This window comes from Scaptodrosophila lebanonensis, unplaced genomic scaffold, assembly GCF_003285725.1.
Source record: "Scaptodrosophila lebanonensis strain 11010-0011.00,11010-0021.00 unplaced genomic scaffold, SlebRS2 tig00000001-arrow-pilon, whole genome shotgun sequence".
Classification (NCBI taxonomy): domain Eukaryota; kingdom Metazoa; phylum Arthropoda; class Insecta; order Diptera; family Drosophilidae; genus Scaptodrosophila; species Scaptodrosophila lebanonensis.
Window position 1 is genome coordinate 7,408,905 of NW_022060529.1, and position 25,189 is coordinate 7,434,093.

General features: G+C 39.0%; 6 protein-coding genes across 9 annotated transcripts; 1 reads left to right on the forward strand and 5 right to left on the reverse strand.

Moving 5' to 3' along the window:
* The first annotated feature begins 290 nt into the window (after positions 1 to 290).
* Positions 291 to 12,629, forward strand: LOC115631191 (potassium voltage-gated channel subfamily KQT member 1). 4 transcript variants are annotated; one of them, XM_030527885.1, is made up of 19 exons: positions 291 to 570; positions 658 to 843; positions 919 to 1,136; positions 1,282 to 1,457; positions 2,409 to 2,534; positions 2,607 to 2,717; positions 2,809 to 2,996; positions 4,249 to 4,293; positions 5,419 to 5,609; positions 7,737 to 7,829; positions 8,179 to 8,685; positions 10,408 to 10,478; positions 10,944 to 11,071; positions 11,130 to 11,226; positions 11,290 to 11,616; positions 11,757 to 11,863; positions 11,923 to 12,038; positions 12,106 to 12,326; positions 12,400 to 12,629. In XM_030527885.1, exons 1-19 carry the CDS (start codon positions 518 to 520, stop codon positions 12,484 to 12,486), a joined length of 3,048 nt encoding a protein of 1,015 aa, XP_030383745.1. In that variant the 5' UTR covers positions 291 to 517; the 3' UTR covers positions 12,487 to 12,629. The 4 variants fall into 4 exon arrangements, with proteins under 4 accessions (XP_030383745.1, XP_030383763.1, XP_030383753.1 ...); XM_030527903.1 differs by lacking the exons at positions 7,737 to 7,829; positions 8,179 to 8,685 and having other exon boundaries at positions 518 to 570; positions 12,400 to 12,623; XM_030527893.1 differs by lacking the exons at positions 4,249 to 4,293; positions 8,179 to 8,685 and having other exon boundaries at positions 518 to 570; positions 12,400 to 12,623.
* On the reverse strand, positions 12,347 to 16,450 carry LOC115631215 (zinc finger protein 845). Its single transcript, XM_030527923.1, has 9 exons — positions 15,513 to 16,450; positions 15,195 to 15,456; positions 14,984 to 15,136; positions 14,655 to 14,928; positions 14,422 to 14,583; positions 14,063 to 14,359; positions 13,788 to 14,001; positions 13,490 to 13,722; positions 12,347 to 13,337 (listed from the first exon to the last, which is right to left on the reverse strand). The coding sequence occupies exons 1-9, from the start codon at positions 16,369 to 16,371 to the stop codon at positions 12,870 to 12,872; spliced, it is 2,922 nt and encodes a 973-aa protein (XP_030383783.1). The 5' UTR covers positions 16,372 to 16,450; the 3' UTR covers positions 12,347 to 12,869.
* A 414-nt stretch (positions 16,451 to 16,864) lies between these two features.
* On the reverse strand, positions 16,865 to 18,094 carry LOC115634691 (odorant receptor 46a-like). The gene is made up of 2 exons (XM_030532567.1): positions 16,985 to 18,094; positions 16,865 to 16,918 (listed from the first exon to the last, which is right to left on the reverse strand). The coding sequence occupies exons 1-2, from the start codon at positions 18,092 to 18,094 to the stop codon at positions 16,865 to 16,867; spliced, it is 1,164 nt and encodes a 387-aa protein (XP_030388427.1).
* Positions 18,095 to 18,096: 2 nt separating this feature from the next.
* On the reverse strand, positions 18,097 to 20,246 carry LOC115634692 (odorant receptor 46a-like). The gene is given in 3 exon segments (XM_030532568.1): positions 18,097 to 18,174; positions 18,229 to 18,492; positions 19,446 to 20,246. Coding segments are annotated over 3 exon segments (1,143 nt in total).
* A 1,636-nt stretch (positions 20,247 to 21,882) lies between these two features.
* On the reverse strand, positions 21,883 to 23,446 carry LOC115634694 (odorant receptor 46a). The gene is made up of 3 exons (XM_030532569.1): positions 22,574 to 23,446; positions 22,141 to 22,404; positions 21,883 to 21,936 (listed from the first exon to the last, which is right to left on the reverse strand). Exons 1-3 carry the CDS (start codon positions 23,444 to 23,446, stop codon positions 21,883 to 21,885), a joined length of 1,191 nt encoding a protein of 396 aa, XP_030388429.1.
* Positions 23,447 to 23,796: 350 nt separating this feature from the next.
* On the reverse strand, positions 23,797 to 25,053 carry LOC115634697. Its single transcript, XM_030532575.1, has 2 exons — positions 24,561 to 25,053; positions 23,797 to 24,495 (listed from the first exon to the last, which is right to left on the reverse strand). Exons 1-2 carry the CDS (start codon positions 25,051 to 25,053, stop codon positions 23,891 to 23,893), a joined length of 1,098 nt encoding a protein of 365 aa, XP_030388435.1. The 3' UTR covers positions 23,797 to 23,890.
* Positions 25,054 to 25,189: the final 136 nt, after the last annotated feature.

Here is a 25,189-nt window from a genome sequence, read left to right on the forward strand (position 1 = left end):
TCCCGAACCACGTTCTGTAAATGTCGGGCTCGTAGCGCTCGTGACAAAACTAAGGAGCTGACGTCGCCGCCCACGCTCGGACACGATCTGAGTAAGTGCGAAAATAACGGAGAATTGGCTAATAACCAAAACAGTTGATAATGTTGTTAAGCCAGTGCGCGAATTTTATGACTCGTCGTCAGTGGTGACGATGTGTACTAAAAGATCACAGCAAAATAAAATAAAATGAAATAAAATAAATTGTCTATGTAGGTAGGTAGACCATAAAAATGCAAGGTGTGTAGAAAAATTGTTTATGTAGTTAATTAATAAAATTTACACATAGGTTTTGAATGTCTCGCTAGAAGGTTTTAACCATACACCTCGCACAATTGCCAATTGAGTTGGGAATGGAGCGGCAAGCGTGCTAGACGCTTTTTTGGAAGTTAAAAGTGATTTTGAATTGGAATTGTGTAGCAAGTGACTTTCTCAAATTAGTTAAATAACTACGAATATTGTAAATGGGATAACATATAAGATGGATCCCGATAATGATATTTATGCATTTTACGATATAAGAGGGTACAAAGGGTATGCTCTATTACTTAAATTATTTAAATTCATTGTGTATTTTATTTTAATATAATATTGTATGTGATTTGTGTGCCCCAATTACAGGAAATGTAGTATCAATAGACAAAAATCGGAACGTATTCTGCTACCGCGAATGTCACTCCTAGGGAAGCCCCTGAACTACAATCGCGGCACACGCCGCGATGTCCGCTATAGGCGACTTCAGAGTCGCCTCTACAACTTCTTGGAGCGACCCCGCGGCCTGCATGCAATATTCTATCATGTGATGGTGTAAGTGTGATTGTCTCTTATGCCATTATCCTTTTTAGATCGATTACAAATCATCGCCTCGTCCATGTATTGCAGGTTCCTTATGGTGTTTACATGTCTCGCACTGAGCGTGTTCTCCACCATTAAGGAATACGAAGAGGATGCGGTGTACATATTGTTTAGAATGGAAATTTTAGTTGTGATTTGGTTTACCCTAGAATTCGCGGCACGACTATGGTCATCCGGATGCCGCTCTCGCTACCAGGGCTGCCTGGGGCGTATGAAGTTTGTAAAACGACCATTTTGTATTATAGGTAAGCATTTACGTAAATAAATAAGTACGGTTTTTGATATTGGCAATAATACCTGTCCACCATATTATGCCAATACCAACAATAGTGCAATTCATCGAATTTTGAGCAGACCTTACATAACAGGAAATACACATGCATTTTGCAGATATTGTCACAATTTTAGCATCAATTGTAGTATTAGGTATGGGCACATCTGGCCAGGTCTTTGCCACAAGCGCTCTGAGGGGCCTGCGCTTCTTTCAGATCCTGCGCATGGTCCGCATGGATCGGCGAGGTGGAACCTGGAAATTGCTCGGAAGTGTCGTATACGCACATAGACAGGTATGTACTTTTCTCATCGCTACACTATAAAAAAAACTATTTTTTTTTTACATTAGAACATCATAATTCCCATCATTGAACAGATTTACCGTTCTATATACAAGTATTATTGAACGCGGAACTATAATGTTCCTGTAGGAACCTTCTCAAAATTTAAAAAAAAACCCATTTAAGCCGCAAAAACTCCAGTTGTGGTCAACTTATTTAAATTCTGAAAGTTTATTTAAATTCGAAATTAAATTAAATTTAAATTAAGCTGAGACACTACTTGGTCTGCCGTCGTGGTGATAATCACTGAAACTTGAACTTGAGACACTTCAAATGTTATTAAATAATTTAATTAAAATTTGTATGTATTGTATTGTTAAGTTTTTGAAAAGCATGTACTACAAGTGTATGCGGTTTTAAGTTATAACTTGAAAGAGAGGAAGGTGTGAAGTGTCCTCATTTCTATAAATAGTCAATTCTTATATGTTCGTAATGGCACATTCCCAAAAAGAGCCATGAGTATACTTTAAAGTCTGAACGCCAAAAAAGCTATAGGCAAATGTGTTTGTTTAGGATCAGACTAACAAAATAAAACACACCGACATCTTCGTCTGTCCATCCCTCCGTCCGTGTAAACACCAGCAACTTTTGAACGATAAGGCACGTGGGAAGTTATTTACTTTTATTTTTTGAAAAGCATGTTTTTAGTTTTTAAGCTAGAATTAGTATCATATGTAGGTTTCTCAGTCGTCCACTAATAAGTCAATAGTTTGGAGCTAATAATGTTTCTAATTTCGACAGACAGTTTGCAATATTAAGTAGTTAAAGAATTTTAATTATTTAATTTAATTAATTTTAGAATTTTGTTTTTTATTGGCAATAAGGTGTGAAGTATGGCTCATATTATTTTGTTTTAAAGAATATTTCCAATTTTTTTTTGGAACTCTTCTCTTTGCACCACAGGAGCTCATAACAACAATGTACATAGGATTTTTAGGTCTCATATTTGCGTCATTCCTCGTTTACATGTGGGAGAAGGATGTGAACGATAAATTCAGCAACTTCGCCCAGGCACTGTGGTGGGGCGTGGTAAGTTGGGGGCAGAGTCAAGGCCTACTTGCAACCGCTTGACATTTCAATTATTCAATGCCGCCATTGCAGATTACTCTCTGTACCGTCGGCTATGGCGATATGGTGCCCATCACTTGGCAAGGGAAACTGATTGCATCGTGCTGCGCACTATTGGGCATTTCATTCTTTGCACTGCCAGCGGTAAGTGGAGCGCACACTTCCACATCCTGTCGCACAGACGCTTAACGTTTCCGCTCTCTGCACCTGGTATGCACCCCGACAAATATTTCAGGGCATTCTGGGCAGCGGTTTTGCTTTGAAGGTGCAGCAGCAGCAGCGTCAGAAGCACATGATTCGTCGACGCCAGCCGGCGGCAACGCTGATTCAGGCCGTTTGGCGTTGCTATGCCTCCGATGAGCATTCGGTGTCGATAGCCACATGGAAAATACATCAAGTAGCGCTGCCAAGTCCGCCAGCCTCGTAAGTACACAGAATTCTGCATTGACAGTAGAGTTGTGCGGTCCAGTTCCATTCGTGTGGACCACTTCTAGTTATCTAAGCTCGGATACCATTTCGAAACCGGTTCAATATTTCCATTCATATAGTTCAATTTCAAAAACAATTTTTTTCAAGTGAAATAAAAGTAGTAACATATACAGGCCTGTTCCAAATTGACGAACATATTTATGTAAAAAATGCAAACGCTCAAACTATATTCCCCCAAAAATTGTTCACTCTGTTAGATCAATTAATGGAACATTTGAAATCACATCAATAGGTCATTCTTAGATACGTTCTTAAATTAAATTTTGCGGACATCAAACGATATTGAAAAGGGTTTTTTCACACTTCCTCATTTAACCAAATTTTTGAAGTTGAAAATATTTGTTAATATTTGTTGATCTGCAATCAATAAATCAATTCATTGAGACTGAATTTTGTTCAAATTATAGAAATAATAAACCACTTCCCACATCCTATGTATGGAAATTTCAAGTCTTCTAACTCGAATTATGTAATATTTAACATATAACTGAAACGAATACGAACGTGCTGAATTGGTTTTAAAATAAGCAAATGCTTATCAAAGTTTGCTCACCTACTTATTTACAAGTATTGCCTACCACTTGTTAGTTGTTAGAATTGAATGTTGAACTGTGTGAACTAAAATGTTGAAAATGGAAAACCGGCCAACTAATTCGCGAATTGAATCGACACAGCTCTTGTGGACAGTACAGAGTTGTGAGAAATGTTGTACCATACTTATCTGATGTTGGCGACTTGCAAGTGCAATGCAATGCTGTATAATATGTAGATAAATAGTAATAAGTTACACGAATGCGTTATAATAAGGGGAACGGGCTGTAGATTCCATGAGCAGCGGCACTCGATGGGAAGCGCAGAGAGATGCTTCACAAACAAACAGACCTACAAACACCAAACACCAACACAAACAAATACACAAACTCACACTATAGAATCACCACAGTTAAATAATTTTATTTTTGTTGGACACACAAAGTGCATGGGTACTACATAAATAGAATACATAACAGTTAGTACCTACATAGACATATGATTGATATGGGCCCCCGCCCCCTCCTATTTGTCTACTTTTCAATTAACACACTTTAAGTTCCAGCTAAAGTTAATTTATTTATTAACATTTGATTTCATTTCTTTCATACATATTACATAAATGAAATACATTTAATTTTTGAACCATTTTCAGTTCAGAAAACTGGGAGCGATTATTAAAAAACATTACTGAATATAGGTAAACGTGAAAGAATATTCTTAATCGCAACGATTTTCAAGTCAGCATAATGCAATTATTCAGTCATTCAGCAGTCATTCATTTCTTATTAAATAGTACTATATATTGTTTTCGTTTTTCTGTTCGTTCTAATAATTCAACGGGGCTATGCATACATACATATGTATGTACATACATATTTATGTAAGCAGAGGTCCCCAACGCACACACTCGCCACCTACATACATAAATGCCTTTTACATACATACATATATATGTATAAATATATGTATATAATCGTATTTAAATTTCAGCTTGCGCACAAACACTCCTCGATGATATTTTTATTTGCTATATTTCCAAGATCACCAAAAACATTGACAAATCAGAACAACAAGCAAAATAAGTAAATCGTAAATAAATTGTGCTAAATTCTCTATCTTCTTTTTCGCTATGAAAACTTACCTCCAAATCATTAATAATGTACTATGACTAAACAAATTAATCAATTTGATTGAATTGATATTCCTTGTGCTGCGCGGCAATCAAAAATATTATGCATTCAATATGTTTTTAAATGTGCATTAACATGTGAGTTCAGATTGCTTTTATTCAATCCTCCTTATTTTCTTCTAACACTTCAAGTACTTTTTCTCTAATTTCGCACAATCCAACCCAAATGATCTATAATGGCTGGCCAAAAGCAAATGGCAAAGCTTTCAGCACACACACACACACACATGCGCACACTCACACTTATGCACTCACGCACACACACATTTTTATATAAATGATACTGCATGTGGGTTGCAACATCTGTAGTTAAAAAGTAATTGGTTATGTTATTGTTATGCCAAGCCCGCACTTGCCGCACTCACTATAAACAATTGATAGCTATGGGACGTCCATACTTACAAATACACACACACACACACACACACCAACACACCCATCCAACACACTATGCACTTGATACCAATTCAATTCGTATACGCTGTGAGCTCGTATTTCCCACCCACCGACCCACCTCTATTTTTGTCTCTCCCACCATTTACTGCTCGGCCCGATAATAATTGCTACAGTTGCCAGAGTAGAGAGTACAAATATTTGATTGCGCAAACATTTGGACCATATTCTATTCCGCAGGCGCGCCTCCTCCAGCTTTAAGCACAACACATCCTTCGTGGCACGTCTGCCGACAATAAGGCGCCACAAGAGCCAGACCATTCAGACGCCCGGCGATGGGTCGGTGGCCAAGCCCCCGGGCTCCTCGCGGGCCTCCACACGCTACGCCCGCCAAACCATTCGGGATATGAACGCATCGGCCGAGAACTTGGGTGAGTTGCAAGATAGAGACATATATGTACATACATACATATATATCCAAGAATATACATTACTATTCACATATTTATATATATATATACTCGTTTATATACCTATCTGTACTCGTACGTTTACAATTCTGTTGATGCTGACGAATATAAGCATTATAATGATGTTCAGCATTCTTTCAGTTGTGAAGTTACTTCTTTACTATTTCTGTTTGCACACCTCACGCCCACAGCCACACACACACACACTCACACACACACATATACACACGTACACACTCTAGCATACTCGTACTGTATGGAAAGTTCACAAAAGAATCGCAACATGCGTGGCAATAAAACACAAATGTAATTCTGTATAGTATGAAGTACACGTATATGGAGAAGACAACTTGTCTACTCTGCATCTCAATCTATGCATGCACACACACATTCACACACACACACACACACAGACGCCCACCCACACACACACATGTGTTTCTATATTCTAACCTTTTTTCTTGACTATGCAAATAAAAATATTGGTTTTTTGCTTCTGCGCTGCGTGTATCGTTCGAAATAAAACATCCAACACAACAATCGCAAAATGAACATTCCTCCTCCAAATGAAAACGAAATCAAAAACAATTCATGTCATCTGCACATGCATTCCATAAAAACGTTATATATAGTATGTATCTGTATATTTTATGTGGCAGGGCAGTACAACTTAAATGTAAACCAAGTTTCGAACAATTTAGTACTTTGTTACCTTTCTTTCGGAAGCCCTCGATTTGCATGCAAGTTTTTTATAACCCACTTGAATATTCATTTCTCCGATCTCATCCATTCAAATATTCTAAAATGGTTGCCTCCTTTGAAAACCTTGTAGAAACTTCTTCATTTAGTAGATTATACAAGTAGATTACTTCATAATTTCTGTCACTGACATAAACCCTCATTTTCCATCAACTGGGCGCAACCTAAAACACTTGTTCAAATGCAAAATGATGTCAACTTCTACACGGAGCTTGATATTATGGCATACATGGGAAAATGGATCAAGTTCAGATTCTTAATACTTTTGAGCATATGTATTCATAACTAGACAATTCCCTCAATCTGCCCCCCAAGCCACCCAGACAATGTTGCAAACATCTTACGACATAGCATTATTTAACTATTCTATTTTCAACATTTTTCTGGACTGCCTTATACATAATTATTAATAAAAACAACATAATGCTACAAGTTCCGCTTTCAAATTACATAATGCCTTTGGCTTTAAGAATAAAAAATGGGAAATTAAATTTAATCACATTGCTTCCAGGTCCTTAAAAGAATACTATGGTAGATTTTTTAAATTGTAGTATTTTGTTTAAAACTAAGCCAAAAAATTAATGTTGAAGAAATTAGAAGAATAAAATATCTGTCTGTCCGTCTGTATGAGCGCCCGGATCTCTGGAAGTATAAGAGCTGGAATAACCGAACTTGCTATTCAGATTTTCCTAAGCCCGCTGCACCAGCCTACTATACTCCTCTTTCGTAAGTCTCGTAGCTTTTGGAAAAAGAGTGTATTTTAGAGTTGAGCTCAGTGGATTTATTTTGTTTTCGATTAAAAAGCAATAATTGATATTTTGTGGTTGGTTTTTTTTTTTTTTTGTATTTCGGTACAATCTATAGTTTTGGATATTTTATCCATTGTGATGCTCGTAAAATATATTATTTAAACCCTTATTCATATGAACAAGATATGCACCTTAACGTGTCATTCATTCATTCTTACAATCCTTCGCTGCATTCGTTACACCTTGTTTCTGATCTATATTGTAGTTAAATTAGTGTTCGATTAACGTTAACCTTTAAAAGGTCTTTAAAGTTTACCAATATCCAAAGAAAACAAAATGTTGAATGAATGAATGAACTTAATACCGTAACCTAAATAGCTATGTAACACTTTTGTGATATCTTGGTGTGTTCTTTAATCCAATCAGTTATGTACGACCCATAGACTACCGAGTCTTATTTGATTATTGATTGGCACAAATGCAACAAACGACAACAAAAAACAAAAACAAAAAAAAAACAAAAGAAAAATATGAAAAATTTTACAAAACGAAACTTTAACATCTGGTCTGACATTTTCAGAGGTAGTACAAAATGGCAAATCCTTGAATCCAAGTTTTAGCGAAGATTCAGTTGCTGAAACAACTTGTTTAAAAAATATTAAAAATTCAGACGGTAAGTCTAAAAGGTCTCCTGCCCAGAATACATAACTTATACATACGTATATGCATACAAATAACTACATATATATTTACAAATTGATAATCCAAATTATTGAGTGTTGTGTAAATGTTGTGGTTGCATTTTAATTGGTTTACTTTAATGTTGTTGTTGTTGTTACCCTAATAACCTGAATTTGATTTGGTATGAATCAAATAGGAGAAAGCATATAGTTAAGGTTCTGCCAAGGGGATACTTTTAATATCGGGGGAACGGGGACAGTATCGACATAGCCAGCCACCCAAAGCCACCCAAACCACCAAGCGACTGAACTAATTTCTAACGTGGTCAATCTTGCACTTAGCGACCTCACAACCGCCGTCAATCAAACTGGGAAACTGCGTTGTGCACAGCAACAGCGCCGGTTCGTTGGCCAATTTTCCCAGGGAAATGGCCGAATCATCCGACAGTCAACATCACCAGCAGGAGCAGCAACAGCAACCGCCATCCAAGGCTGCCACACCTGGCCATGTAAGCTTGAAAACCCTCACCATACCCGTGGTGCTATGTGGCTTTTTGCAAGGTGACTTCTTTGGCTCGACCTTCTCGCTGCGTAATCCGCGAGTGGCAGACGCAAGCATCGATGTGGAGGCAGCAGCATCTGCCAGCACTGAGCTCGGGAATATAACCATCAGCGGTGGCAGCAACAACAAAAAGAGCGACAGTCCTGTAAGCAACCGCACAGGTCGCTTTTTTGCCGCCGCCTCGCACTTCCTCGAAACAGGATTCATGCATGGCGAAGGCCATGGACCGGGGGCCAATATGGGCAATGCGGCCGACACCAAAGCACACGGCGCATTTTTTGTGGCAAGTGCGTGCTAGTTGCTTACATATGACTGACATTTGAAGGTCAAAGTTTATCACACCCCTCCAGTGCTCGTCAACGTCCAGCTAGGGCACCTGGCTATATCACATTCTAGCGGACTGGTGCTAATTGAATTTGCTTGCATCCACAGCATGCACACAAAAGCCACACAAAACATTTCCACAAGAACACACATATACGCATGCACTCAGAGAAAACCGAGGTAATAACACACGACAGTTTTTTATTTTGCATTCCACACACTTGTCTCATTCGAAAATCCGAGCAGTTTCTGAATTCGCTCGAACCTAAATCAAAATTATTTCTATTTTTTAAAGATATTCTTTTTTTCCAAATTCGTAGTTTCTTTGTGTGTGGTTTCTCCACACTAATCAATCAATTTAAGAAGGCAACAAGAGATTTTAAAATTAGATAAAAATAGCTAAGTTCAAGAAGTTAATCAATCCAGGACAACTCCTAAAATGGTGTCAATATTCATCAAATTTGGTTTCGATGAAAACTTTTACGTTCCATTCTTAAATGTTTATCAAATTCGTACTCCTTTCATTAAACACTAAACATTTCCAATATATTGCGGCCACCAATCTAAATCGTTGTTGATTTATGAAAACTGAACAACATATAAAATTGTTCAAATATTTGCTTCCCAAGTTCAAATCTTTCAGCCCTAAATATGCTTGGACTTAGTTTTGCTGCTATTCAGATATTTTTCCCTGAAGAAGTAAGACATTTAGTTTCATCTGTAAAGAATACATTCCCTGACTTTGGAATCATTCAAAGTCTTCTATGATATCTTAACTTGAACAATTCAATGTTAATTTTTTTCGTCTATCAAATTTTCAATTCGTTCTTACATCGACAAAATATTTAAACGTAATTGCATCGTAAGATGTAATATTTTTTAAAACATTTAACAATAAATATTACGAATATCAGGGATAAAATAGTACAGCAATCCAATTTTGTTAATTTTGTTTTGTTAAGGATATATTTTCTTTATTTCCCATCAAACGTACGCCGATTTTCTCTGAGTGTAACCCTATTACGTTGTCGCTTGGCACTGCAATTGCAATGAAGCGTGACTGCCCCAAAAAAATATTGCAAGTGACCCCTCCAATTAAGAGCGGTGCTAGAAACTCGTGCGAGCTGTAGAGTGAGGAATTCGTGCATTGTGTAAATAGGTTTAGATACATATAAGTATAGTATATAGTACATATCTGCTTGTTACTCTTTCTAGTACTTTTATGACATTCCGTTTGACTTGCTAGATGATTGCGAATAAAAATACATATCAAATACGATGCTTGAGCTTGCCTAGGCCCCAGAGGCAACAACTACTTGTACACCTTCGCCTACCACAAACACAGACACGCCCACACCCACACCCACACCCACACACAGTCCACACCTACATAAACGCTTTATGAAATGCTTTCTATGCCTAATGACCTGTGCTGTGTATGAGTTGCCTTTTGACTATGTACTAACTAAATAAATACATGCTACTAGGATAAACATAAGAGCCAAACAATTACTAAACTATCTGTTCAACTGTATCTGTATGTATATATATATAGTATTTATGAATATTGTATGAACGTAACTATTGTGCCACAATAACCCCAATCAACGACCTAAGCAAGCAAAGCCAAGACCAACTAATACAAAAAGACAATACTTTCTCCTTCTAACAAAAATTACCCACAGATGAGGATGAAGAGCCCCGCTGCACGCAGCTGACCAATCGACATAAGACAGCCATTCGATTTATACGAAAGGTAAGACCGAATGTCACTACATAAATTAAAATATAATAAATGCAAAATATGTCACCACAAAATATGCCAAAACTGACACTAAATCTGACGCTAGCACTATTTTTGAAACATTCTCATCAAATTTAAAATATTTGGATAGGATAATAGAAATGCAGCTTAAGGTCTACAAAAAAAAACTTGTTTTTAAAATCTTGACATTACTCAGCAATTCCTTTCCAGTACTAGCACATCTGAAAGTGTAGAATATATTTCGTTCAAAAAAAAAAAATAAGCTGACGCTTTTGTCTGACTTTGATGAAAATATTAGAAACCACTAATATACCATTGACTGTGCAAAAAGGTTTTACACTTTAAAAATGTTCAATATGAAATAGTTGTATGTTCGATATTAATAAATTATTGCCATTCAAAAGCTCTTCAAACTTCAATCTCTTTATCATATCTTTATCAACAATCTCTTTTTAGCTAAAATATTTTGTGGCTCGACGCAAGTTCAAGGAGGCCCTGAAGCCCTACGATGTCAAGGATGTCATGGAGCAGTATGCGGCCGGCCATGTGGATTTACTAGGTCGCGTCAAGATGCTCCATTTGCGGTACGCATTAACAAATTCCTTTAATTTCGGTATCCAAATTCAACTCGTCCATTTACAGCTTGGACCAAATATTGGGAAAACAAGGCTCCAAGGCAAAGGATGTGTATGCATCGAAAATAAGCTTAGCCTCGCGTGTCGTAAAAGTGGAGCGTCAGGTAAAGCTGCAAATTGTATACATACTGTGGAAGTCTAGATTGGAGTTTGTTGTTTAATTTTAGGTGGCGGACATTGAGGAAAAACTTGATGTACTAATCAAAGCCTATATGGAGGATCGTGATAGATTTTTAGCGCTTCCACTACCAAGCAAGCCCAAAATACATTCCATTAGTCCTATACACAGTCACTCACACAATCAGGCCATGATTGATGTATGGAAACGGACAGCAACGCTAAGTGTGCATCCGGAACAGGTGACAATAACCCAGGCAACATCCACGGACAACGATGTCGCATTGACATCGACGCAGACAACAGCAACCACAACAGATGCGATAGCCACGCAAACCACTATGCCTTACACACAGCATAGTTCGACCAATACGAAGGTAATTGCTAAAAGCCATTGCCATGGCTTCACATAGACCCTTACCCTTACACAGCAACAAAGGAAATATCAATCGACCCCAACCTTCTTGTATTTAACTATTTTGTAAAAAGTAGAATTGTAATTTTGTCACTGTTTCAGTCTTCCGTGCTTAACTCATATCAGCTTGTGTCTGAGAAGCAGCAGCAGCACAACGATGTTTTTATGACTGAATTAGAGAATAGAACCAAGAAACGTGTTACTTTAAGGTACGCCTGCCTTTCATTTCTAAGCCCATGTAGCCATCTCTGATTACTTTTTTGCGCAGTCTACACAGATCCACTTCGGAGCCATACAGCAAACATGAGCAGCGCATAACCATCCCAGAAGTGGGAGCTCGCTCTTTGGACACAGGCGCTAAGCCCAAGCCGCCAGATAGCTCAAGTAAGCAGACGATTCAGAGATAAATATGACCATATAACATTAAGTATAATCCATATGAACAACACAGTTATACTGATTGATGAGTACGAAGACTTTGAAGAGGAAGATCTTAATTGTGAAGGGGAGATAGAGCCTTTTCCTTCGTGGGAAATCGATAGCGATGTTGGCGCTGATGTGGACGTCGATGCCGATATTGATGCAGATGCTGACTGTGATGAGTCCACTGAGGACACGGCGTTGTTGCAGTGTGCCACACGCACCGCCATTGTCATAACACCAATTAGCCCAGTAAGATACACATATATAGATACATGTATACATATATGTATATTCATTCAGTACTAACCATTCTTGCTTACAGGTAAGCTCAGCACATAATCTACAAAGTTTAAATGACCAAACAACAACGCTTAACAAATCAAATTTGCTTCCACCAGACTCTGGTTAGATATTCGCAACTTAATTAGCTTAATTATGAAATACATAATTGTTATGTATGCGTGTATGTATGGAAATCAAATATGTCACTATGCGACAGTTTTGTGTTCAAATTATGAGTAGCGACTACTTTAATAAATCATTGAATAATTATAGCATATGCCCTGCAACATTCTTCATCGTTTTACTTAAGAGATAACGCGAAATATTGAATTTAATGTTTAATGAAATAATGTTTTTTAAATCATCTTCAAAAGTTCAATCCGCGATGTTCAAGTAATGCCGTCAATAATTAAAGTGGCACATCTGTTTTAAAATACTCGTAGAACTATATACATTCATCTATGTATATAGTACATAAATAAATGGTACATTTTAGAGCTTTAAAAATTGTTAATTACCCTCAACACTGACCTTAAACTCCTTACCATCTGTGGAGTTGCTCTGACCCTCTATGCCTATAAACTCAATGCTTGTGTCGTCGATTTTAAAACAACGTCGCTTTGCCGGTTGCTCCTCATCTTGTTGTTCTTCTGCCTCTACCTCATCCTCACTAAAGATGATTTCGTCCGTCAGCAATATGGTGCTGTGATGAACCTTTCGCACATGAATATTCAATTGCTGCATGCTTGAAAACGACTTGGTGCAGCCCTTCTCGAAGTAGTCTCGACACACATGGCCAATGCCGTGCACACGTTGTATGTGCGCATTGAGACCCTGCCGGCGACCGAAGCATTTATTACATATTTCGCATTGAAACGAGAACTTCTTCAGATGCTGACCCTGCACATGCACATCCAATGAGGCTTTATTTCTTGTGGTGAAGTTACACAAATCACATCTGAAGGACTGGGTGTGCAGCTGTGAGAAAAGAAAATAAAAATGACATTAAAGAGGCATTATAGAAAACTTATAAATTTTAATTTACTAAATGCAACGAATTTATACTATATACTTTCTTCCATAAAATATTGCTTTAACTTTGAGCGTTAAAAAGGTAAGAAAATTCATACCTTTTCGTGTGCATCCCGTTCGCTCTTGTGATAGAAACCCTTTTCGCATTTGCCACAATTATAGCGCTTATTCTTTGAGTGAACGACGTTGAAATGGGTATCATAATTGCGACGATTCTTGACTACTTTATAGCAAACTGGACACTCAATCGACTGATGCCAATACTCAACATGCTTCTGGAGTGCCTCAGCGTCTTTGTAGGATGAACTGCACTGATCGCAAGTAACATTATCTAAATAAAAAATAGTATGTGGGAAGTTACTAAATCTGTTCATCTGCTGTTAGCCGTTTACTTACTATTGTTATGACTGCGCGCCACATGGACGGCCAAAGACATTTTGGTACGAAAATCCTTCTTGCAGAATTGGCACGTTAAATTCAATTTAGTGCTTTTTGATTCGGCAGTCTCAGCTGGAGAATTGGAAGCCGGGGAATCGTGTCTACCACCGAAGTGCGTGCGCCGCTTGTGTGTGTACAAGGAGTTCCAATTTATATACGAAACGAGACAGTCCTGCACAACAATCATATATAAGCGGCATGTTCAAGTACATACTCTAGTATTAATGTTTCACCTTATAGTTGCACATGTAGTAAAGAGAAATATCTAGTTTTCGATGTGCCACGTCGTTGGCGGATGCCTGTGCCAGACGCAAATGATGACGGTAGAGTTTAATGTCTGAGAACTCCTTATAGCAGGGCTGGCACCAGTAAAGACCATCCTTATGGATGCCCGTGTCGCGATGATTTTTCAATTCTCCCTTCGTTCTAAAATACGACATGCAATACTCGCACACAAAGGCGCTGCGAAGCATCACCGAAAGCACTTCAGCCCCATAGCAGCGACCGCCATCCTCGTTTTCAGAGTGGGCCTGCGGAAAGACAGCAAAAGATATTTCGAATACTACGGAATAAAGTGGCTACGTTTACTTACCAGCATCTTCTCTTGATTTTCACTCAGCAAACCACATTTGCTGCATACATGAAGCAGCCGCTCAATAATCAAATGCGTCTTCACGTGCAGATTAAGTGACACCTCAGAGGCGAACTCTTTTGGGCACAAGTCACATGTGACAAGCTCGCCATGTGAGGTTCGCTGCAAATAAAAAAAAAAAAAAAAAACGACTGCATAAGGTTTCATTTGGAAAAGGGTTTAGAAGCAATTACCATGTGACCGGTGAGACGACCGCGCGTATCAAAGCAGAGGGAGCATTCGGAGCACGGGAATGTGCCCACATTGGCGTGCGCACTCCTATGTTCGTCAAAGTTGGTCTGATCGCAGAACGTGCGATCGCATAAGTCGCAGAACAGCGTACCCTCCGGCTCGTGGGCATAGTGTAAATGACGAAAGAGCTCCTCCAGATTGTAATCGACACTGTTGCATATAAAGCAGGCTCTGGGTCTGTGCTTCTCCATGTGAAATTGCTTGTGGAACGAGTATCTGAAAAGATCTGTCATTAGATAAGATTTTCAATCTAAACGGAAAAGGAACTCACCGCTTCCATGACGGAAACTCCTGGTTACATAATTTGCAGTACAAACGTAAGCCACGTCGCTTTTTAAAGATGTGAGCGCACGAGTGCTTATTGTAGGTAATAAAATTCGAAAAAGTCATTTTGCACTCCGGACAACTGCCATAAATCTGAAGGCTGTAAAAATAATAATTGTGGTATATACCAATGCTGTGCTCAATGGCTACCAACATACTCATGAAGGGGTGCGTGCCGCAACACTAGATGCTTGGCCAAACGCCTATGTCCCTTTAGGGAGTCTTCACAGTCGCTAATTGGACATTGGTAGATATCCGGTTTCTTTTTGTGCTGCTTCTGCATGTGCGCCAACAGACGATCAAAAGTGCTAAACTTAAGTCGACAGTGACGACACTCTGTGGACCAATCAAAGAACAAATTTTCGAACTCGGTCTTGACTACCGTCTCCAAATACTCGTACAAGTCGCCAACATTATCAGCTGAAAAGGAAGCTCCAGTTATTACTTTATGAGTTGTGCGCGGTTCCATTACTTACATTTCTTTATAGGCACCAGGTCCATCGGATCCAGTTTATCGTCATCGGCTGTATCATTACCCGATTGCGAAGCGTTTATAAACTCCTCATCATCGTCCAACAGTTCCATGGATTGCATCGCCAACTTGTCCATCTCGTTATACGAAATTTCAGCGCCCAGCACAATTTTGGATTCGTCTATGGTCTGCGACGTTTCCGAATCCGACGTGATTTCAGTTGCAACATCATCAGCGGGTCTCAGCTCCTCATCGGACAAAATGTTCTGCATTAGAGCATTGATCTCCTCCTGCTCCGAAGTTTTCTTTTTCTTTCCAACTATTTTCACTACTGGCTTGATTTTGTTCGCTACTGGCATAAACTCTCCTGATGCGGGCTTAATTTCAGCTGCGCCAACTGGATTGCTTTTCTGTGTTGCGGACACAGACTGTTTGTTGGCCGACCGTAAAGTGCGACCAGCCGCTGACACCGATGGGGCTTCCACATGGACCACTGGCCTGCTCGAACTGGCAGCTTTAGGTTTGGGCAGAATCGCAATCTTCGCCTTCGGCTTCCCTGGCTCTTGTGGCTTTGGCACAATCGTAAGCTTCTTCTTTTGTGATTCTCCTGAACTATTCTTTTCACCTTCATTTCGTTCCTTTTCGAGTTCAGCAATATCAAAAAATTTAATCAGAGTGTTAACGCAAACCTCGCATAGGAATTGGGATGCATTTGTTTTCTGCTTCACTTCAAACTGGAAATGATTAAAGAGTAATGTCGACAAGCCGATTTCAATGCCCACTTCATCAAATATGTCCTGGTATCGGAATTTCGGATTACTGGTTCTGCAGTACAAACAATTAGGCTTTGGCGACGCCGACATTTTGCTTTTGGGTTGTGTCACAATTCAAGCCAAGCTGGAGCTGACAGATACGAAGATCTCAAGTTATGAGGTGAGCGAAAAGCTAAATTTCGTTTTAATTTTGCTTTCAAAAGAAGAATTTATATCTGCTTGCTTTTGTTGGGAATGCAAGTGTCACGATTTTCACTAAAATGCTGTACAGAGACGGAACCGGAATCGAACCGCTCTGAACTAGTAAGGGAGTTGCCACCCCACGGCGGACTGACATAAAGCTACCAGCTATGTGTAAATAGGCGCGCTCACAGATGTCAATTCAAATGGCAACATTGAAATATGTATTGCATTTTATTTATTTTTAAGTATTTTGTAAAAAAAAAAAATATTAATGCTATAAAAAACAATTTAAAAGTGCATTTCTTTTGAAAAAAATTACAGTTTTACGAATACCAATTATTTCCACTGCTAAAATTCATATAATTTAAACGTTCAGTAATATTAAGGTTGCTGGCTTGACCTAGCTGTTGACCTTTTTTAGAAGAGCAAAGTAACTATATGAGGAGTTTACAATCTGAAAAATTAAAAGTTAAGACCATTATTATTATAAGTAATTGATATGGATCTTCATCACCCTTACAGACGTAAAAGCAGCCAAACTAAAGCTATATGTAGGATTTATGGTGCGCACATGCAAAGGTGAATCGAAACGCATCATCATCAGGAGGCAGAGTTTACGATTAGATTGGTTCCACGACTGCCAGTTGGACTTATAAATGGCGTGTTTTAATCGAGCGCTCTCCAAAGTTACTTCGTTGGCTGCATAACAAATCATGAATATTTGCTGCAGCATCACCATTTGATATATGCAGGTCTTGATCATATTGGCCGTGCCATCCGATTTGGTTGACATGTCGTAGAAATTGCAAATCAATACCAAGACTGAGCAAAAAATCTGCACTGAACCGGCAGGTTTAACGAACCCTTCCACCAATTCCTTCAGCTCTAATATGCGCTCGAAATAAATAGCGCAGGATCGCAACTGTTGAGCAATGACTCGATTGCTCATCGGGACACCCCATCCCAGTTTCTCCAAACGCGTAGCCAGCATCTTCAATTGTGCCTGAACATACAACAATAGGGCGACGGATATCGAATCGTAGGATATGTTGATGTAACAGCTCAGCGTAACGGCCACGTACTGAAATAAATACATGGCCAAATAGCACTGAGGGATGCTTACGTCACAAGGCTCATACATGGACAACGGCAACTCCGCGCGGTCCACGACCATTTGGGTCAAGAGCACAAAGTGTACAGCCACCAGAGAAAGTGCTCCATAGCCAACACTAATTGTACGTACTGTTCGCTCCACCAAGTAAAAAGATTCCATTTCCGCCTTGGACGCAGGTTGAAAAGCTTCCTCGTGCATCATTCTCACAAGACGCGCATGTTTGTCATTATTTACCCTGACGGTAAGGAACTTCGCCAGACAGCTCAGCTCGGTCGCGAATATAAAGAATATCTTTATAATCTCATGCAGTGCCCCAATATTGCCCAGAAAGCGTATTGAAAAAAACGTTAACAGCAGACAGAGTCCCGCTAACATGACCCAAAACCGTATCCTGTAAAGGCGACGCTCCTGGGGCGTAACCAAATCAGGTAATCGCCAAATGGCCAAGAACTTAAAATACCTGACCTGGTACTTGTAAAAACGCTCCGTTGCTTCCTGATGCAATGATCGCTCCATATCTAAAATTTGTTGTGTTTGAATATGGGCTCTTTTATATCAATTGATTCATGGGGTCCGTACGGGTGCCCGTAATGAGGCTAATTATGAAAATTGTGCACCTTATGCAGTGCGAAAAATAGCGCCTCACTTACCGAACTGAACAATGCCACATCGATGAATCGGTTTGCATTCATTGTCCTAATCCGTATTGGATTCTCCAGACGCAACATAAATAACAGCAAAAGCTTTCGATTCGACTTATTCCAACCTACTCAGTTGGATTTGTAAAGTTCGTGTTTCAGCTCCGCACTGCGTTGCGAAATCTCGCCGGCGTAGTAGCACAGTATAAAGATTTGCATAAGCATACAACACTGATAGGTAAAGAACTTAACAAACACCACATAGTCATCAGAAAGCTACAATGTATGTGTGTATTTATGAAGAAGAATGGAGTGAAAACAAAATAATTCAAATGAGAAGTAATGCAAAAAACATATATGTATGGCACTTACGTAAAGACATAAGCTTATATAGGGATAGAGTTGATGCACCAGGAAAAACAACACAACTGAATTCTAGCTCTTATACTCTCTAAGATCCTTGCGTTCGTGCATACAGACGGATGGACCGACATGGATATCGAGTCGTCTTATCATAACGACCACGAATCTATATGTTCTGTGTGTGCATAAATATGTGTATATATATACAAGTATATGCGCTAAGCTATAGAAATATCGTAATTAAAATCATTCAAAAATAATTATGCTTGCCCCTTCTGTTAAAAAAAGCAGTTTAAGGAGATGAACAAACTTAACGCTGCTCTTTGTGGGCGTAGTATTGGAGTGAAATTTGTTCGCTAGTAACCTTTCATAGAATTGAATGAAATTTGAAACTAAAGTAGGTAATTGTATATAAATGACATGGTTGGTTTATGTAGTTTTCAAAATATGGACAGTATTGACGAAATTTTATAAAGAGTGTAGAGGGGTAAAAATAAAAAAAATAAAACAAACTCGTGTTGCCTGGATATAAGTAGAGTGTACATACAAGTTTGGTAAATATATGCTCAACCGCGTCCGAAATCCAGGCGTTCATCCAGGAAGACGGACAGGCGGCCAGACGGACTTGGCTCTATCGACTCGTCTCGTTTATTTGATTAAAAATGTTTATACTTTACAACTATAGGTTGAAGATGTTTCATCTTGCCTGTAAAATACTTTGCACAAGCCCAACATATCCTTTTTAACCTACGGGTGCAATCTATAAAATGCACTCACTCTAGACATCTAAGGTATAGGAATCTGACGTGTTTTTTAATATTATGATAAATTCTAAATAATATATCGAATTCGAAGTATTTCGTTACTTTGGCGATAAGAACAAGTACTGAGCAAAATATTTGCGCAGATATGGGTTTGTAGAGTAGGCGCTCCACATTGGCAGCCAGCTCAACAATCCTCATGTAATAGAGTATGCAACTGATGAGTTCCTGCTGTACCAATTGATCCTGTTTTTGATCTCCAAGTTGCAGTTCTTTCAGCTCCTCCTGATGACGTCCAATGCTGTTCAAGCGCAAAGCCAACATGTCCAACTGGCATTTGACAAAAATGAAGAGCGAAGAGCAGAGCGAGAAAACAGCCGAGCGACAAGGCCACACACTGATAGCAATACAGAGGTCCTGAGGACTATAGGTGGCCAGGGGCAGCTGGGTGTTATCGATCAAATACTGGGTCAGGAGCAGGGCATTCAGCGCTGTAAAATATATGCCAGCATAGTAGTTGCGCATCTTTCGACTGAACCCACGGGCCTCCGCAAAGAAGGTTTGTTCATGGATGTTCATGGGCAGAAAATGTCTCGAGTGAAAGCTCTGAAAGAGTCCCAGCATCTCTTTATTGTTAAACTTATTGACCAAAACTTTGAAGGTATAGGCAATACTAGTGGCCAGCACGACAAAGACACTAATCATCTCATCCAACTAGTTGATATTTATGACTAACTTAAGCAGCAAGCTCAGATTAAATCCCATAATCCAAAAACCGAAAATGTGCCAGAAATTAATGGGATCAAGGCGTTTCCGCTGCGGCCACACTGAGTAAAATCTGAGGATCTTATGTTGTCCCTCGTAGAAAACATTCACGGAATGGTCCAAGTCCAACGTTGCCTGCATGTTCCAAAGCAAAGTGGAAACTGTTTAAGGTTATAGTAAATCTTTACGCTTTTAAATTCTGTTTCCATTGTATAATCAATTAAAAGCTCGTTAGGACTTGCTTGCAACCACTGGCCAAATTGCTATATATACTAAGTATATACACGTACAAATCTTTCAATAACAGAAAACTAGTTTTACGATACGTACGATAACTATGTTTCATTAAAGCAATATATACTTATGTATGTATATTCTCTATAATCAGTACAATAAAAAGTATTGTTGAGTATACTAATTCTAAAATAAATCAATAAAAACAAAATCTTCCTTAAACGAAATCTAAATTAAAAATAAATTACTATACCAAGCACTTCATTTGTTTACAGATTCAGTCTTTGATCTTCTAGAAGCAGGAATAGGTTTTTGTAGCAGTGTATCCAAGTTTAAGCAACTTAGGCTTGTTACATAAATATTCTAAATAATTCAAGCAGCAATTATGGCGGATAATTTATTGCGTATTTGAAATCAACGTCGATAATACGAGTAATTACTGAAAAATTAATGCAAATGCTAAAAATGTGGCATGTAATGGTATTAGAATCCAAAGTTCTTGGGATCACAGAAAGGTGAAACCATCCTGGGGTGTATTTAACAAGGTCATGTGGCAGCGAAATAAAGGAGCAGCTGGCCGTTCCCGTTCAAAGACATTGTTGTAGGTAAGGAAAGCATTCGGCAGCTTTAAGACCTGGCCTACTGCAACTTCCAGCTTCACTATTGGATAGAAAGCAATTTTGGTCGGTGGCTTTGACCTACCTTTCGCTTGTGGCTAAGGTGTCCGAAATAGGTCTCTGGGACACACATATTTTTGTTATAAGCCACTATATTGCAATATTTTTTGAATTTATTTTTCTACCAATATTTGTAAACATCTTCTCTGTTGCTTATAGCAAAAATTCCCCTATAAGTACCGTTAATTTTTAACGCTATGACTAACAATAGCCTGCAGCATCATCAGGTAGAAATAAATAGCTGAGACAAATAACAAAAAATAGTTATTCTAAAATAAAAAGAAAAAATATGAGCTAATTCACAGTATTAAGCTGCCTTCCATCGGCATAAATCTTTTTTGACAGAACCCCCCAAAAGTAATCCGTTGGATTTAGATCTGCGCTTTTTGAAAAATCCGATGAGGTTCGATGAATAGAAATTGAGAAATAAAAGAAAACATCAGCTCGTCCCAAAGTCGTCGTGGACTTAATCTAACGATTGGCACACATAAATAATTTCACACCATGAGTACACCTCCACCAAAATTTGTTGCCTTTCGGGCTTCCTTAGGTCATCTAAAGTTTTAATAATAGAATTGCTTACAATCTGGGCCATCCACTTATACTGCCAATATTTCCATGACTATTTGCGGACATATGTGTACCCTTTACATAAGTTTGAATCCCAAAAAAGAGAAAATTCGTGCACAAAGTTTCATTTATATTTATGCAAATTTTTTAAAAATATATATTGAATTATTCTACATATAAGTTAAGTCGGGGCACCCGACAATTTGAAAGTGCATTTTATTTAACGAATACCAATTATGTCTTTCCATGATCCATATAATTTAAACGTTGATTAATATCATTAGTTCTGGCTTAATCTAGCTGTTGACCTTTTTGAGAAGTGCAAAGTAACTATATGATGAGTTCACAATCTGAAAAATGAAAATAACAACATAATTTTAAAAATGTAGAGGAATTTACCCCATCAAAATAGACAACTAAAACGAATATTTGCTTCAGCATGGTATACATATATATAGTATATACGTACTAAGTATATATACAGATCTGAACTGTATTGACCGTCTTAAAAGAATCGGCTGATATGTACAGCAGACAACATGACCTTCACTTACCGAACTGAACAATGCCACATCGATGAATCGGTTTGCATTCATTGTCCTAATCCGTATTGGATTCTCCAGACGCAACATAAACAACAGCATTAGCTTTCGATTGGACTTGTTCCAGCCCACCCAGTTGGACTTGTAAAGCTCGTGTTTCAACTCCAAACTGCGCTGCGAAATCTCGCCGGCATAGTAGCACAGTATAAAGATTTGCAAAAGCATGCAGCACTGATAGGTTAAGAACTTAGCAAACACCAAATAGTTATCAGAGAGCTAAAAGCAAATAGAATTGTTTATAAAAATAAAATCAAAATGCGATCACTACATAAATGAACTATTTTTTATGAAACAAACTATTATCTTTAGTTTGCAGATCATCGTGTTTTTTCAAATGGTCCCAAAGTCCTGAGTTGGAAGTATTTTGTTCTAATAAGGTACTAACCAAAGACAAGGCATAGAAGTTGGCGATAAGAACAAGTACTGAGCAAAATATTTGCGCAGATATGGGTTTGTAGAGTAGGCGCTCCATTTTGGCAGCCAGCTCAACAATCCTCATGTAATAGAGTATGCAACTGATGAGTTCCTGCTGTACCAATTGATCCTGTTTTTGATCTCCCCGTTGCAGTTCTTTCAGCTCCTCCTGATGACGTCCAATGCTGTTCAAGCGCAGAGCCAACATGTCCAACTGGCATTTGACAAAAATGAAGAGCGAAGAGCAGAGGGAATCGAAGGATATGTTGACAAAGCAACTGAGCGACAAGGCCACACACTGATAGCAATACATGGCATAGTATCCGGATCTCTTGCTCACATCCAGAGGACTATAGGTGGCCAGGGGCAGCTGGGTGTTATCGATCAAATACTGGGTCAGGAGCAGGGCATTCAGCGCTGTAAAAGATATGCCAGCATAGTAGTTGCGCATCTTTCGACTGAACCCACGGGCCTCCGAAAAGAAGGTTTGTTCATGGATGTTCATGGGCAGAAAGTGTCTCGAGTGACAGCTCCCAAAGAGTTCCAGCATCTCTTTATTGTTCAACTTGATGGCCAACACCTTGAAGGTGTAGGCAATACAAGTGGCCAGCACGACAAAGACACGAATCATCTCATCCAACTGGTTGATATTTATGACTAACTTAAGCAGCAAGCTCAGATTAAATCCCATAATCCAAAAACCGAAAATGTGCCAGAAATTAATGCGATGAAGAATGCGAGCAAGGCGTTTCCGCTGCGGCCACACTGAGTAAAAGCCAAGTGTCTTACGTTGTCCTTCGAAGAAAGCATCCACGGAGTGGCCAAAATCCGAAGATGGCTGCATTTTCCAAGCAAAGTAGCAACTGTTTGTGGCTAGAGGCAATCTTCACGCTTTTAAATCCTGTCCATACATTGTATAACCAATTAAAAGCTCGTTAGGACTTTTATTGCTCTTAGATTACAGGCCAATTAGGGGTTTCTTATTTTAAAAATTCAAATACAAATAAACAAGCACTAACTATCACTGACCCTGAAAAATCAATTCCAAACTGAATAATAATAGAAGCCCATAGAATATTCACTTATGAAATAAAGGGAGTCATGAGTTTTCTCTCGGAGTATTCGTGCTTTAGCTTAAACTATTTTAGGCTTTTGAACGGCACCACAAATTAATTAAATAAGTATAATTCAATATACTAATAAAATCAAGCATCTATTATGACTGAAAATTTATAGTGTTGTTTAATCAATATTAATGCAAATGCTGAAAATCGGACAAGTATTGGTATTATAATCCGAAGCTCTCGGGATCACAGCAAAAGGTGAATCCATCCTGGGGTGTATTTGGCAATCTCGTGGGACATTCTACGCAACTGCAAAATGAAGGAGCAGCTGGCCGTTCCCGTTCAAAGATGTTGTTGTAGGTCAGGAAGGCATGGATAGGTTTCCCATTGGCAGCTTTAACTACTTTGTAGGTCCACTCAGGCACTGGAATTTTGTTGCCAGCTAAACAGGCATTGCACGCCTCGTTTGCTTCGTTCGTCAGCTGAAGAACATTTATGCCACCGGTCCTTATACGAAAGCAACTTGTGTTCGGAATCTGACTGCGCACCCAACGCTCTATTTTCTCCCAATTCCCATCGTTAATGCTCTTGAACTGCAGCACAACGTTGAGATAACGAAAGGTGCTGGCCATTTGGTCGAGAAATAGGAAGTCGGCCGACGCGACCAGATGCCCTCGGTTTATAACCAGCGCACGGGCGGGTATATAGGACTGGCTATTGCCAAAAATGCAGTTAAATGATTCATAAATATTGTGCTTCGCATAGGAAGCTGCTTCAGCGGGCGTGAAGAGACCATCAGTCTGAAAATCCGTAAAGGGACGTTTTGCAACTATAGTAAATAAATAAGACGTTTTGGAATGCGTAAACAAATTGGTATTTGATATTTTCACTCACAGAAGGACTTATAGTAGACATCGCTTTCCGAATACAACACGCGCCCATTCTTGGCATCGAAGCAGGAGCGATAAAGTTCCAGCATCCTGTTGCCAATGACATAACCAACGGCGTACATTGACGCCTTGCAGGAATTGTCGCTGATTTGCTTCACAACAGGATTCATGGGATTGCTGCAGCTCAGAGGCAGTGGCAATGAGAACTGATCATTATTCTGGCAAGTAGACTCCAATACATCGGTCTCCGAACAGAATGCAAAAAGAGTAACCCCTCGGGGCACAAACTCAGAACGCTGCAGTTGATAGACGCCAGTTGAGTCGGAATAAATAAATATTCGGTTGGAGCCCTCCACCATGTGGCGATAAAATTGACAATCGCCATGCAGACCATGCACTTCAGATGGATATAAATTATATGTACAGAAGCTTGGAATCGCGCTCAGCTTACCCAACAAAAGTAGTACCAACCAAGCCACCAAGAGCAAACGGTTCATTGTGCCCCAAATACATACGAGTATGCTTTGATGCTTATACCATTCGGGATTCTGAACAATATGTGACTTAAAACTTATCAGCAAATTGACGTTTGCACAGAGAACAACTAAGAAAAAAATTACAGGAAAGTGGCCA

What these genes read in the sequence shown, in the direction of transcription:
- LOC115631215 (XM_030527923.1), bottom strand. Translation starts at nt 16,371, where the DNA reads ATGTCGGCGTCGCCAAAGCCTAATTGTTTGTACTGCAGAACCAGTAAT. An exon ending in CGGCACGCACCCCTTCATGA is followed by an intron (nt 15,137 to 15,194) that starts GTATGTTGGTAG and finishes TTATTTTTACAG; the next exon opens with CCTTCAGATTTATGGCAGTT. An exon ending in GTCGTCTCACCGGTCACATG is followed by an intron (nt 14,584 to 14,654) that starts GTAATTGCTTCT and finishes TTTTATTTGCAG; the next exon opens with CGAACCTCACATGGCGAGCT.
- LOC115634694 (XM_030532569.1), bottom strand. Translation starts at nt 23,446, where the DNA reads ATGCAGCCATCTTCGGATTTTGGCCACTCCGTGGATGCTTTCTTCGAA. An exon ending in ACTTCTATGCCTTGTCTTTG is followed by an intron (nt 22,405 to 22,573) that starts GTTAGTACCTTA and finishes ATTTGCTTTTAG; the next exon opens with CTCTCTGATAACTATTTGGT. An exon ending in ATGTGGCATTGTTCAGTTCG is followed by an intron (nt 21,937 to 22,140) that starts GTAAGTGAAGGT and finishes TTCATTTTTCAG; the next exon opens with ATTGTGAACTCATCATATAG.
- LOC115634697 (XM_030532575.1), bottom strand. Translation starts at nt 25,053, where the DNA reads ATGAACCGTTTGCTCTTGGTGGCTTGGTTGGTACTACTTTTGTTGGGT. An exon ending in TGTCTACTATAAGTCCTTCT is followed by an intron (nt 24,496 to 24,560) that starts GTGAGTGAAAAT and finishes TATTTACTATAG; the next exon opens with TTGCAAAACGTCCCTTTACG.
- LOC115631191 (XM_030527885.1), top strand. Translation starts at nt 518, where the DNA reads ATGGATCCCGATAATGATATTTATGCATTTTACGATATAAGAGGGTAC. An exon ending in CGGCGCATTTTTTGTGGCAA is followed by an intron (nt 8,686 to 10,407) that starts GTGCGTGCTAGT and finishes AATTACCCACAG; the next exon opens with ATGAGGATGAAGAGCCCCGC. An exon ending in TCGTAAAAGTGGAGCGTCAG is followed by an intron (nt 11,227 to 11,289) that starts GTAAAGCTGCAA and finishes GTTTAATTTTAG; the next exon opens with GTGGCGGACATTGAGGAAAA.
- LOC115634691 (XM_030532567.1), bottom strand. Translation starts at nt 18,094, where the DNA reads ATGGAGCGATCATTGCATCAGGAAGCAACGGAGCGTTTTTACAAGTAC. An exon ending in GTTTGGCTGCTTTTACGTCT is followed by an intron (nt 16,919 to 16,984) that starts GTAAGGGTGATG and finishes TTAATTTTTCAG; the next exon opens with ATTGTAAACTCCTCATATAG.